Source organism: Bos javanicus, chromosome 10 (assembly GCF_032452875.1).
Source record: "Bos javanicus breed banteng chromosome 10, ARS-OSU_banteng_1.0, whole genome shotgun sequence".
NCBI lineage: Eukaryota > Metazoa > Chordata > Mammalia > Artiodactyla > Bovidae > Bos > Bos javanicus.
The window spans coordinates 6636460-6650714 of NC_083877.1; the positions used below are offsets into that span (position 1 = coordinate 6636460).

The 14255-nt window shown below is 37.9% G+C and overlaps 1 protein-coding gene across 3 annotated transcripts in view; it reads right to left on the minus strand.

Annotated features, from left to right (window-relative positions):
* ANKRD31 (ankyrin repeat domain 31) overlaps window positions 1-14255 on the minus strand; it is a 137715-nt gene that overhangs the window by 98656 nt on the left and 24804 nt on the right. For all 3 annotated transcript variants that reach the window (XR_009738979.1, XR_009738978.1, XM_061429988.1), the window contains exons 8-11: window positions 12874-12917; window positions 8288-8908; window positions 5444-5712; window positions 2855-2955 (exon numbers count right to left, since the gene is read on the minus strand). Coding sequence is in view for 1 of the 3 variants with exons in the window: in XM_061429988.1 (XP_061285972.1) it covers window positions 2855-2955; window positions 5444-5712; window positions 8288-8908; window positions 12874-12917 (1035 nt within the window). In the remaining 2 variants the exon portion in view is untranslated. The remainder of the gene's footprint in view (window positions 1-2854; window positions 2956-5443; window positions 5713-8287; window positions 8909-12873; window positions 12918-14255) is intronic.

Here is a 14255-nt window from a genome sequence, read left to right on the forward strand (position 1 = left end):
CTTTCCATTTATTCATCTTTTTTATATTCTTCTGCATAATTTTTACACTCTCTTTATGCAGGCACGGCACAATGGCAACCCACTCCAGTACTCTTGCCTGGAAAATCCCCTGGACAGAGGAGCCTGGTGGGTTGCAGTCCATGGGGCGCTGAGGGTCGGACATGACTGAGCAACTTCACTTTCACTTTCCACTTTCATACACTGGAGAAGGAAATGGCAACCTGTTGGGGGCCGGCGTGAGGCACTCCGCCCATGACAAAGGTCATGAGGAAGGAGGCTCGACATACACAAAGGCGGGATCGAGCCTCAGGAGTCCCCCTGGAAATCCTCAAGCATCTACCCCCATAACCACAGCTTGCCTACTTTACTACTTTATGCTCTCACCTACACCTCTGACTTTACGGGCGGCTGTCTCCCACCACCTCTTTCGGAGAAGGAGTTAACCTAGAGCTCCAGTTAATAAAAACTCCTGGGCGTGACAAGAGTGTTTTAACCTACAAACTCCTCTGAAGGTTCTCTGGCCTGCCTGATAGGCTCGTCCGGCCACATGTGATTGCTCACAGCTTCCCAACCATGAGAGGCATGAGATGCTTTAAACCTTCTAAAAACAGGTTCCTTAGAAAAGTTAGAAAACCATTAGTATAAGTATAGTGGGCTGATAAGAAATTGTATGGGTGAAGGGTTTTTCATTTGTTGAGCCAATGTTTGTTGCTAAGTCTCCACATCCCCTGCCCTTACACACGTTAATGAATATAGAAGAAATAAGTATTAACCTTTGATATAAATCACATTAGACCTTAGGCTAAGTAAATTCTTTCCCTAACTAAAACCCACTACACCCTCACCCTATAGGAATGTAACTTTATTTGGGTGGCGTCTGTTTTAAGAATAATCACTCCTGGAGAAAAAAGTGTTCTGGTTGACTGACCACTGTCACAAGGATAGGGTCATAAATTGTCAGCAGGCCCCCCTGGCCAGAAGATGATGTAACACCCCTAAGACCTCTTGTATACATTTGTATGAAGCACCTGACTTTAATAAAAGTCAGGACTGCTGTCCCCACGTGACTTTTGTATAACATCTCAGTGTATAAAAACAGACTCTGGAAAATAAAGAATGGGGATCAGTTCCTCGAAATACTGGTCTCCCCATGTCGCTCTCTCTCTCACTCTGGCTGAGTCTCCATCTGGAGCGTGGAACCCGCCATGCTTACTAATTATGCCTGGGCTTCTAAGATCCGACCGGGGAGGCCTCAGTGTCTCCTCTCCTTCGGGAGAACGGAAGGATGCCTGTGGCCTGCGTAAGTGGTGCAAGCTTCTTGTCTTGAAGTTTTATTGGTCTCCCGTGTAAACCAAGCTATTCAGCCTCTTTTCTCCACTGAATTTTCCTACTGAGCTATCCTCATTCTCTTATTCTTTATATCTTTGATGAATACTTAAATAGTCACCGAAGCCGTCTCCCCTTCGAATACCCTGGATCAGCTGGGGCTGGACCCCGGCAGCAACCCACTCCAGTGTTCTTGCCTGGAGAATCCCAGGGACGGGGAGCCTGGTGGGCGGCCATCTATGCGGTCGCACAGAGTCGGACACGACTGAAGCGACTTAGCAGCAGCAGCATATAAGTAGGTATTTTCTCGCTTTTGTAACTATTGTAAATGGGATCTTCTTTATATTTTGAAAATGTGTAATATATATATGTGGAGAAGGCAATGGCACTCCACTCCAGTACTCTTGCCTGGAAAATCCCACGGACGGAGGAGCCTGGTAGGCTGCAGTCCATGGGGTCGCTAAGAGTTGGACACGACTGAGCAACTTCACTTTGACTTTTCACTTTCATGCATTGGAGAAGGAAATGGGTACCCACTCCAGTATTCTTGCCTGGAGAGTCCCAGGGATGGAGGAGCCTGGTGGGCTGCCTTCTATGGGGGTGCACAGAGTCAGACACGACTGAAGCGACTTAGCAGCAATATATATATGAAAGATATTTATTTGTCATCTTTTGTTTTATTACATTTTTTAAAGCATTTTAGCTGGAAATAATTTCAGATTTATAAAACAGTTGTAAAAATAAAACAAAGGATCCACCCATTGTTAACATATTGCCACCACTTAAATCATTCTCTCTCTCTCTTTATATATACATGCACACAGACATATATACACACAGAAATAATAATTTGTATATACCATGCTCCTTTACTCAGTAATACTTAAGGATATATTCTCTAAAAACAAGGATACTACCTTACATAGTGATCAGATTAAGAAAATTCAACACTGATAAAATATTAATCTTTAATCTACAATCCATATCTCAATTCTACCAACTGTCTCACTATTTTTTGTAACCAGTCTTTCTGTTGCTGCTGCTAAGTCGCTTTCTAGGTTCTTATTATTTCTGACAGTTTCAAGTTCATTCTTTCAGGTTTTACATATAGGAACAAAGAAATAACATCTACAAACATAATACGTTTGCCTTCTTTCCTCTATTTATTCTTCTGGGTTTAATTTCCCAAAGCCTATGTTGGCTAGTTACACCACAAAAGATCAGACATCTGAATCCAAAAAGGATTCTGAAATTACTGTCTTAAAAGTACCAGTTTAGAAAATACATGACCCTATGAGGTAGAAGTTAAGGATACTGACTGAGCCACCAGGGAAGCTTATAAGGTAGAAGTTAAGTCAAGTCCTAGTTACACTGCTGATGAGCTGCACAGTGCTGGGGAAAATCCTTTCTGAACTTCCTCATCAGTAAAATGAGAAAGTTGAGACATAATAATCTCTAAATCCTTTTTAGTACCAGAATTCTGCTTCTGTAAGTTACTTATTAAAGAAATAAAGAAAACAGGCCTCACCTCCAAGTTTTCTGTTTTTCTTGATCTGTTCTCCATTCTTGAGCCTGGATGAAGGAACAGTCTTCCCTTTACCTTCAATCTTTAAAGCAGGGTTCTGCATTCTTGAAAATCAAACGTGTTTTTAAAATTACTATCATGTTCTCCACAAACATTCACAGAGAATCATACCAAACTTTTGACTAATATTTTTTAAAACTCAAAGGTATTTTACTAGGCTGTTGTCATGCACGATGGCAGTTTTATACATGAAGATTGCTCCTGAGTAAGCTGCAGATAATTCAGTGACATATATGCCTGTTATTATGGTTTCTAGGCTTATTTTTTTGTCATCTATGGTATCTCTCCTTTAGGGAAAGTCAGTCACAAGTGTGAGTATTTTGAGTCTCTTGTCCTTCACTCCCCACCTAGGCATGCCACTATACTCTATTGCCAACTTCTAGGGAAAAAGAGGCAGGCTCTCTGCAAGAAAGAAAGGACTTGCCATGTAGTATGGCACTGATCAAAAACTGTAAAAAACTGAGATAAGAACAGACATATAGATCAATGAAACAGAATAGAGAACTCCAAAATAAACCTACTCATACACGGTCAACTAATCTACGACAAAGGAGCCAAGAATATACCATGGGGAAAGGATAGTCTCTTCAATAAATGGTGTTACGAAAACTGGACAGTCATATGTAAAAGAAAAAGACTGGACAACAATCTTAAACCACATACAAAAATCAACTCAAAATGGAGTAAAGACTTAAACACAAGACATGAAACCATAAAACTCCTAGGAAGAAATGTAAGTAAGCACCTTGACATCAGTCATGGAAATGATTTTTTGGATTTCACACCAAAAGCAAAAATAAACAAGTGAAACTACATCAAAGTTTCTGTATAGACAATGAAACTATCAACAAAATGAAAAAAAAAAAAAAAAACCTACCAAAGGGAGAAAATATTTGCAAATCATATATCTGAAAAGGAGTTAATATCCAAAACATATAAAGAACTCATACAACTCAACAACAAAACAGAAAATAAATCCAATTAAAAAATGTGAGAGGAGCTAAAGAGACATTTCCAAAGAAAGCATCCAAATGGCCCACCATCCAAATGGTACATGAAAAGGTGCTGAGCATCACTAGTCATCAGGGAAATGTAGATTAAAACCACAATAAGATATCACCCCATACCAGTCAGAATGGTCATTATCAAACAGTCTACAAATAATAAATGCTGGAGAGGGTGCAGAGAAAAGGGAGCCTTCATGCACTGTTGCTGGGAATGTAAATTAGTGCAACCACCATAGAAAACAGTATGGCGATTCCTCAAAAAATTAAAAATAGGACTACCATATGATCCAGCAATTCCACTCCTGGGTATCTATTCAAAGGAAACAAAATCACTCTCTCAAAATAATATCTGCAGTCCCATTTTCACTACAGCTTTATTTTTAACAGTCTAGACATGGAAGTAACCTAAGTATCCATTGATGGATGAATGGATAAAGAAAATGTCACACACACACACACACAATGGAAAAGTATTTAACCATAGAAAAGAAGAAAATCCTGCCATCTGTGACAACACAAATGGGCCTTGAGAGCATGACGCTAAAAGAAGTAAGCCAGACAGAGAAAGACAAACAATGTATGACCTCACTTATATGTGGAATCTAAAAAGACAAACAAACTAATAGATACAGAGAATAGACTGGTTCTGTAGGTTAGAGACAGGGTGGGTTAAGTGAAATGACTAAAGGTGGTCAAAAGGTAATAATGTATAGCATGGTGGCTATAGTGAATAATACCATATTACATGTTTGAAAAGTTGCTCAGAGAGCAAACCTTAAAAGTTCTCAACCCCCCCAAAAAAAGAATTTGTAACTATGTGTGGTGATGGATTTTAAACAAAGAAAGAAAATTAGCATTAAGCTAAAATACAATTTCCCATTACTTTATCTTAAAAAAAGAAAGTAAAGGTGTTTTCTGGGTTTTTTTTTAATTGAAAAATAAATGTAACAACACTGAAAAATAAAGTTCTTTACTTAAACATAACTGTGAAAAAGCAGAGACATTACTTTGCCAACAAAGGTCTGTCTAGTCAAAGCTATGGTTTTACCAGTAGTCATGTATGGATGTGACAGTTGGACTATAAAGAAAGCTGAGCACCTAAGAATTGATGCTTTTAAACTGTGGTGTTGGAGAAGACTCTTGAGAGTCTCTTGAACTGCAAGGACATCCAACCAGTCCATCCTAAAGGAGATCAGTCCTGGGTGTTCATTGGAAGGACTGATGTTGAAGCTGAAACTCCAATTCTTTGGCCACCTGATACGAAGAACTGACTCAGTGGAAAAGACCCTGATGCTGGGAAAGACTGAAGGCAAGAGAAGAAGGGGACGACAGAGGATGAGATGGTTGGACGGCATCACCGACTCAACAGACATGAATTTGAGTAAACTCCGGGAGTTGGTGATGGACAGGGAGGCCTGGCATGCTGCAGTCCGTGGGGTCACAAAGAGTCAGACATGACTGAGCGACTGAACTGAACTGAACTGTAAACTTACTCTAATGTCCCAAGCATAAGTCTATAGCATACCTGAAATTCTCAGTTGAAGAGCTATTATTTGTTTGATCCTCACGGCCAAGTATTTTGGGTAAAATTTTTTCTGGCATCTTATACATGTCATCTGTGGGCTTTACCTCTCTGACTACTTTTAGTCTGGACGATCTTCTTAACACATGTGGAAGGTCCTGGTCAGAGTTATTTTCCAGATATGAGTTTCTCTTATTATTTATTGGATCACAAGAGGTGACATTTTGATGAACCAACATTTGCAATTCAAATGGATTTGGGTCTTCTAGACTCTGTAATAAGATGTAAATACATATACAAATGATTACAACAATTCAAAAAAATAAAATTAGAGGAAATTAAGTTTTATCTTGTCCTTTGATTACACAAAAATGCCTCGTAAGATGAAAACATAAAAATCCATGACATATGTGAACAGAATGAAAATTTCATATTAATATAATAAATGACAATATGGATTTAAAAGCTTAATACAAAAATATACTACTTGTATTACATAAGTAATATTCATCCTTAAAACTCAAAGGTAGGGAATTCCCTGGCAGTCCAGCAGTTAAAACTGCCTTCCAGTTCAGGGGGTGTGTATTTGATCCCTGGTCAGGGAGCTAAGATTTCACATGTCTTAAGGTCAAAAAAAACAAAACATAAAACAGAAACAATATTGTAGCAAATTCAATAAAGACTTTTAAAAAATGATCCACATCAAAAAAATAAAAATCTCCAAAAAAAAAAAAAAAAGCTCAAGGTCAAACCTAAGGTCACTCTGGGTGCTTTCATTTTATAGGAAATGAGTAGTACAAAATGATGACTGGCACATAAATACAGAAATATCATGCCAGGCCAGTCAATGTTCTATTCAGTCTAGAATTTTGCTATTTGACAGCAACAGTAAGTGGTATTTGTGGGACAAGATAGTATTAGTATATAACTTCCATTACACTGATTTAAAAGGTTAGCCAGTATATCATGAATGGCTCAAATATCCCCTTAATAATCCATTATGGATTTAACTTTCACGAGGATACATGTTTTTACACATATCATATAAACCTTTCTTGAGCTTATTTATATATTCAGCATCTGAAGCTTCACAAGGTAACAAATTTCATATTTTCATTACAGCTAAGTAAAAGAGTATTTAATTTGATCTGTTCTAAATCAATCTCCTTTCTACTTTTATGTAGACTTTTTTTTAAGCCTGCCTAAGTCAAAGCTTACTCTGTCGATACCAGTCATAATTTCCTACACTTTACTAATACCACCTCTTTTTAGATGAGAATATTGGAATGTTTAATTTAATCCTCATGTCCTATCCCCAGGATTAGTTTCTCTTTTTCTGGATTTTTAAAAATATCATTAAAAAATGTCTATATTGAAATTTTTTTATCAGAATTGCATGCAGTATTATTCTAGGTATGTATGTTATGTGAATAACACGAGCTTAGTATCATGTTCGGAGAAGGCAATGGCACACCACTCCAGTACTTTTGCCTAGAAAATCCCACGGACAGAGGAGCCTGGTAGGCTGCAGTCCATGGGGTCGCTAGAGTCGGACAAGACTGAGCAACTTCACTTTCACTTTTCACTTTCATGCATTGGAGGAGGAAATGGCAACCCACTCCAGTGTTCTTGCCTGGAGAATCCCAGGGACGGGGGAGCCTGGTGGGCTGCCGTCTATGGGGTCGCACAGAGTCGGACACGACTGAAGCAACTTAGCAGTAGCAGTAGCAGTATCGTGTTATTTAAACCTTTCAAGAAATGTTCAAAAGAGCATTTTGGTAAGAGCCAGAGGAAAAAAGAAAAAAATCCAAATGACCTAGTGAATTGGTTAAATAAATTATATGTATTATTTTATACACACAATATATATATGCCCACACAGTAGAACAGCACTCAACAAATAATAAGACTTAAGTAGTGCTACCTGGAGAAGGAAATGGCAACCCACTCCAGTATTCTTGCTTGGAAAACCCCCCTTGGACAGAGGAGCCTGGCGGGCTACAGTCCATGGGGTCACAAAGAGTCAGACACGACTTAGTGACTAAACAACAACGACAAGTAGTGCTACATTCATGGACATAGAAAGATAACCAAGATGTATCATTAAAATTTAAAAATAAGTTACAAAGCATTATGTATAATATAATCCCATTTACTTACAGAGACTGTACATAGCAAAAATGGAGACATACAGTAAATGGTTGACAATTATCTCTGGTAAGTGGAATTGTCAGATACTTCCTCTTACTGTAATGTTTGATTATTTTTATATATAATGAGGATGTATTACTATTATAACCAAGAAAAAATTGCCAACATGAAAAGTTGGTAAGTTGGTTAAGTGATAGGTACTGGAGGGTCTCCCAGCACAAAAGTCCAGGAACTCTAAACCAAACTGTGTCACCGGACAGTATCCTCAGCCACGAAAAGCAAAGCCGTACTGAAGCCAGGCAGACCAACTATATTTCCCTCTCCTGGAAGAGCAACTGTATTTATGTCCAACTAGAAATTAACATGGGGTATCTTACCTCTACTTTGCACTCAGGTAGACACAGTGATTTTCTGAGCTAACAGGGAAAAAGTCTGAGAAAGAATTTTTTCTTTCAACTATATAAGCAATGTGATAAAGATATATCTTCTCAGGTTTTCAGAGGATAAACTTGACTATTTTAACTTTCAATTCCTTGAAAACTCTATCCTGGGAACTTTTCAAAAGATCACTATATGCTTCAAAGTCAAAAAGTTGTTGTTTAGGTAGGTTTGAATTTAAAATAAAGTGTATGGGCAATGAAGACTCGTTAAAGGTCACTATAAAAGGTAAAATTGTCGGTTCATACTTACACTTACTTGCTGCACTGGAAGATGCTTGTCCTGCAGCTCAGCTAACTTGGAATCTTGTTCAAATGGTGGAGTAGAACAAAGAGTCTCAAAATCCACCTCTGCTATCTGTGTACAGTCTTCATCAGTCTGAGACATACCGGGCTCCACTCCTGAACATTCATTTCCAGCACCGAGACTGATGCCTCCCTCTTTCCTGTGACAGATGGGTTCCACCTTGGCATCTGACAATGTGTTTAAGGCTGTTGATACCTCAACTGGCAATGCATCATCCTTTGGGTCTTCTAGAAAATCTCTGTGACATGTCAAAGGTATTGATATGGAGCTCGAAGAGTTGCTCAATGGGTTCGCCAGCTCTCTAGGTTCAAAATCATTCATTTTTCTAAATAGTCTTTCCTCCTGGCTGATTTCTGGTGATGTGAGTACCCTTTCTAAGGCAGATACAAAAGTTTCAAGAGAGCTTTCTTCATCTTTGTTTTCTTCCAAAGTCATGGTTAATGCACCTTCCTCACTAGGCTCCTTCTCTGGCTCTAATAATGACTTCTCCTTTACAGCAAGTGTATCAGATTCTTTAATAGAAGTATTTGAGAGAAGGCTTATTTCAGGAGAGTCTCTGTTTGAACTAAGTTCCTATATATTCCAAATAGAAGTTACATTATTAGTACATATACCAAAAAGTGTTTAAAATGAAAATGTTATAGTTTTCTAATTCACCATGTTGCTAAATTCCACTAAAAAGCTTTATCAACTTTCCTCCTTTCCATAAATATAAATATTCTTTATTACTTCCTCCAAATAGGAAAAGGAGCACATCAAGGCTGTATATTATCACCCTGCTTATTTAACTTATATGCAGAGAACATCATGAGAAACGCTGGGCTGGAAGAAGCACAAGCTGGAATCAAGATTGCTGGGAGAAATATCAATAACCTCAAATATGCAGATGACACCACCCTTATGGCAGAAAGTGAAGAGGAACTAAAAAGCCTCTTGATGAAACTGAAAGTGGAGAGTGAAAAAGTTGGCTTAAAGCTCAACATTCAGAAAACGAAGATCATGGCATCCGGTCCCATCACTTCATGGGAAATAGATGGGGAAACAGTGGAAACAGTGTCAGACTTTATTTTTTTGTGCTCCAAAATCAATACAGATGGTCACTGCAGCCATGAAATTAAAGCTTACTCCTTAGAAGGAAAGTTATGACCAACCTAGATAGTATATTGAAAAGCAGAGATATTACTTTGCCAACAAAGGTCCGTATAGACAAGGCTACGGTTTTTCCAGTGGTCATGTATGGATGTGAGAATTGGACTGTGAAGAAAGCTGAGTGCCGAAGAATTGATGGTTTTGAACTGTGGTGTTGGAGAAGACTCTTGAGAGTCCCTTGGACTGCAAGGAGATCCAACCAGTCCATTCTAAAGGAGATCAGTCCTGGGTGTTCATTAGAAGGACTGATGCTGAAGCTGAAACTCCAATACTTTGGCCACCTCATGCGAAGAGTTGACTCACTGGAAAAGACCCTGATGCTGGGGGGATTTGGGGGCAGGAGGAGAAGGGGACGACAGAGGATGAGATGGTTGGATGGCACCACTGACTCGATGAACTTGAGTTTGCGCGAACTCCAGGAGTTGGTGATGGACAGGGAAGCCTGGCATGCTGCCATTCATGGGGTTGCAGACTCGGACACAACTGAGTGACTGAACTGAACTAAACTGAACTGATACCAAATTACTAATGACAGTGAACCCATGGTTAAACATTTAATAGTGAATCAAAGGTAAAACTGGCTGGACCATAATTACAGATGACAAATTATCTATTCATTTAAGTTTAAATTATCCGGGCTAAGGAAAGAGGCAGAGATAACATAACATGGACAGTTAAACTAACAGATAACCTAAAAATTTCACTGCACTTAATGGTTGGAAAATTCTCCCTTGCTAAAAATCCCTATTGAATTTTATTAAAACCATTAACCAGGAACAAAATTGGTGTAGTTTCACCTTCTTTTTGTTCCCCACCTCTGTATGAATATGTAAATGTGAAGTAAAAAGGCCAAAGGACAGGAGGTCAGTGGGGAGAAAAGGAGAAAGGAAAACACAGATCTATGTAAATATTATCAGCTCTGCTATAAATCAATGGTTCTGACCTGTGGTTATTTTAAACAAAAAGCACAAAACTACAAAACTATTTTTTTTTGTTTTTTTTTTTTTAATTTTATTTTTAAACTTTACAATATTGTATTAGTTTTGCCAAATATCGAAATGAATCCGCCACAGGTATACCTGTGTTCCCCATCTGAAACCTCTTCCCTCCTCCCTCCCCATACCCTCCCTCTGGGTCGTCCCAGTGCACCAGCCCCAAGCTCTCAAAATATTTCCAGTGATCAAATATTATTAGACTTCTTCTTTTGAAAGTGCTTTTAAAATCATTTATAAGCCATTCAAGAAAATCAGTTTCAATAGCTTAAAGGCACTAAGCTATTTTTCAACATTTCAGATTGTTAATTTGCATAACCTTAAATAACAGAATGGGTTTCAGTGACTTTTGCCTGTTTCTAAAAATCAAGTCCACCTTCACTGACACACCACTGCACTGTAATTTGTAAGCCCTCTAATATTCTGATTTGAATAAGAGAAGTGAAGAACATTTTATTCTCCCTCTCCTCCTTTTCCACCTGCTACCATTTATATTCTCTGTACATAGCATGCAGAGCTTAAGAAGATATATTTACTTGTTAGCAACGCAACCTATAAGTTGCTCCAAAAGATAAAAGAAATTTAGAAGGAACTGAAGAACTGGACCCTACCCATTCTTTAAATATGTTCAAGCTTTCCTTCCTATCTGAAATCCTTATATCTACTAAACTCAAGGTCCTCAATCAAATAAAACTTACATATATATTGAATTGAACTCTGCCCTAAAGGAACTTAACTCCTAAATTAAAACTGAAAGCATTAACTAACACATGACATTAAATAAACTGTAGACAACATCAAAAACACTGCACTAACTCAAACTAATAGCGTAAACCATAGCCCTAGTGTTACAAGAATAAGTTTTCTGGAGCAGAAAAAGAGGAGGCAGTAAAGAGTTTTCAAGATAGCCTAAAATTGGTTAAATAGGTTTCTTTACCTCAGGACTTTTCAGAACGTGCGTTATCAATCTCTGAGGAGACTCTGGCATACAGTGCTCTCTAAACTTCTTTGCTCAAAAAATCCTTTCTCTCAAATATATTAATGTCATAGGAGGCAAGTGATAGGTAAATACTGACATAGTAAATAATGAATGCTAGATAGAGAGGGAGCAGTTACTTTGGTCAAGATCACTAAAGTTATCTGAGACAGATCCAACGAGATGGTACTTAAGCCAGAAATTAATGATTTGTGAAGGAATAAAAGAGAAAAACACACATTTCTTAAGCACCAACTAGTACCAAACACCATGAGCTATCATTGCTCACAGCCCTCATTGTAAGTCTATGACGTGAGTATCATTTTCCATATATCACACATGTAAATGACATACTTCCCTTAGAATGCAACCTATATAGTTCCAAATGTTATGCTTTCTCTTGCTTTCTGGCTCCTGACTTGAACAAAGGCATAGAGGTGGGAATGCTAAGGTATATCTGAGATGAAGTAAGGTACAGCTATGACAGGGTTGGCCTTGGGAGGTCCTTGACTGTTGGAGTCTGTTATGGACGGAGCCAGTCTTATCGTCCTGATTTCCCATAGCACCAAGCAGAAAGCAAAGCCAAAACAAGCACTCAGGACATGTTTATCAAGTAGCAACTGGAAGATGAGAAAGCACTATCCAATAGGAAATATCAAAAGAAAGAGGGTAATAGATGTAAGAAAAGTGTCCTCATGCTTTCTGTCTGTCTTTGGCAGCCCAGATTGAATGGGGGAAGACAGGGGGAAAAAATATTTCCAATTCACAAAAAACTTTGTGAACAGTAAAAGCCTGCGTTATTCCAAAGAAGGATTTATAAGGGTTTATAAGGAAAGTATTGGAAAATTATTCCCCTTTTAAAAAAAAACACTGAAATGGGTTTATAGACACATTCTTTTCCAGGTAATAAACAAGGCAACAGAACGCATTTTTGCCATATTACCTCAGCAATTAATCTGATATTATATTCTCCTCCTCTAGATAATGAATAAGACTGACAGAAAAGAAGCACAGATCAATAAAATTCTATTTCATTGGAGACCAGAATAAATACTGAAATGGGTTTCCACTACAGATGTAAGAAAAGTGTCCTCATGCTTTCTGTCTGAGGCAGCCCAGATTGAATGAGGGAATGTAGGGGATAAAAACTTTTGCAATTCACAAAAAACCTTGTGAACGGTAAAAGACTGCTTTATTCCAAAGAAGGATTTATATGAGTTTTCATGAAAAATATTGGAAAATGATTCCCCTTAAAAAACAACAACAACAACACTGAAATGGGTTGTTACACAATTCTATTGAAATGGTCTAGTCACATTTCTGCTTAGGGGAAAACTTAAATGGGCTTGATACTTATTAATATAATTTTAAAAAATCTAAACCCAAGATCTGAATAGCTAATTTCCATTATACAGACAAACCTTTTCTGGGTGTGTTAACACTTCAGGATTTTCAGCCTCAGGTCCTAGAAGATAACATTATATGTTTTCATTCCAGTTTTATTAAAACAATAAAACATATTGTCTTACTCAGCATTTCTTAATCACATAACTTGAAATGATTTCCTCAGGCATGCATGAGATATATCAAATATTTTATAAATGTTATACAAATTTATTAAAAGTATCATGTTAGCAATAAAGTTGTGAAATTCTTCCATTCCTTAAGAAATATTTCACATGAAGCAAGGTAAAATGATAATTATTTGGGATTAGTCAAATTAAAAACCGACCTCTCAGGCTTCCCTGGTGGCTCAGTGATAAAGACTCTGCCTGCCCAAGCAGGAGATACAGGTTTGATCCCTGGTTTGGGAAGAGCCCATGTGCAGTGGAGCAACTAAGCCCCTGTGCCACAACTACTGAGCCCGTATGCCACAGCTACTGAAACCTGCAAGCCCTGGAGACCACGTTCCTCAATAAAAGAGAAGCCACTGCAGTGAGAAGCCCAAGTACCACAACAGATAGCCCCCAAGCAACCACAAAAAGCCCACGTACAGCACCAAAGACCTAGGGCAGCCAGAAACAGAAATACATAAAATTATTAAAAACAACAACAACAAAAAAATAATAAATAAAAACAACAAAAAAACAAAAACCTCTCTACTCTGGCTGAGTCCTTCTAAGTATCTGCAACTACATGAGGAAAAATTGTATCTGCTTTCTCAGTGTCATCATCTTCTCCATTATATGTAATAGAATTTAAATGAATGAATGTGGTTAAGCATAAAAGGAACATTCATGTAAGGGCCAAAAGGAATCAGGAAATGTTCTAAATGTACATGTATTAAAAATCTTTACTTCTTAAAGTCATAAAAATTTTTTACACATTTTGCTATAGTTTATATATATGTATAGAGAGAGAGACTACATTGCTAACATTTTTTGAGTACATGAACTCATGGTTTTTTCCACAAACTTATTTCTATAAACCAAAAGCATTGTTCGTTTTTTTCCTCAACTAATTTGCCACAGGTTGGACAGTGGGAGCACAACTGATCTTTATCCTTTTAGCATTGCCCCCAGACACCCTTGAAAACATTTTTGTTTTCCACCAATGGTAAGACGGTTCAGATCCATCCTATCTTCAAGCTCCAGATCAGCTATCCTTTTAGGATCCCTGGTTTACTTGGCATTTGTACACCCATAGCATCCATACGCCTGTCACTCAGCAGGCTCAATACATATTTGTTAAAATAATGAATAAATAATATTACAGACCAAATTCCAGGCACTAGGAATACCTAGTTGAGAGTTGGTGCTGGGCTTAAGTGGTAATTCTATTGTTATAGTGGCAACAAAACAGG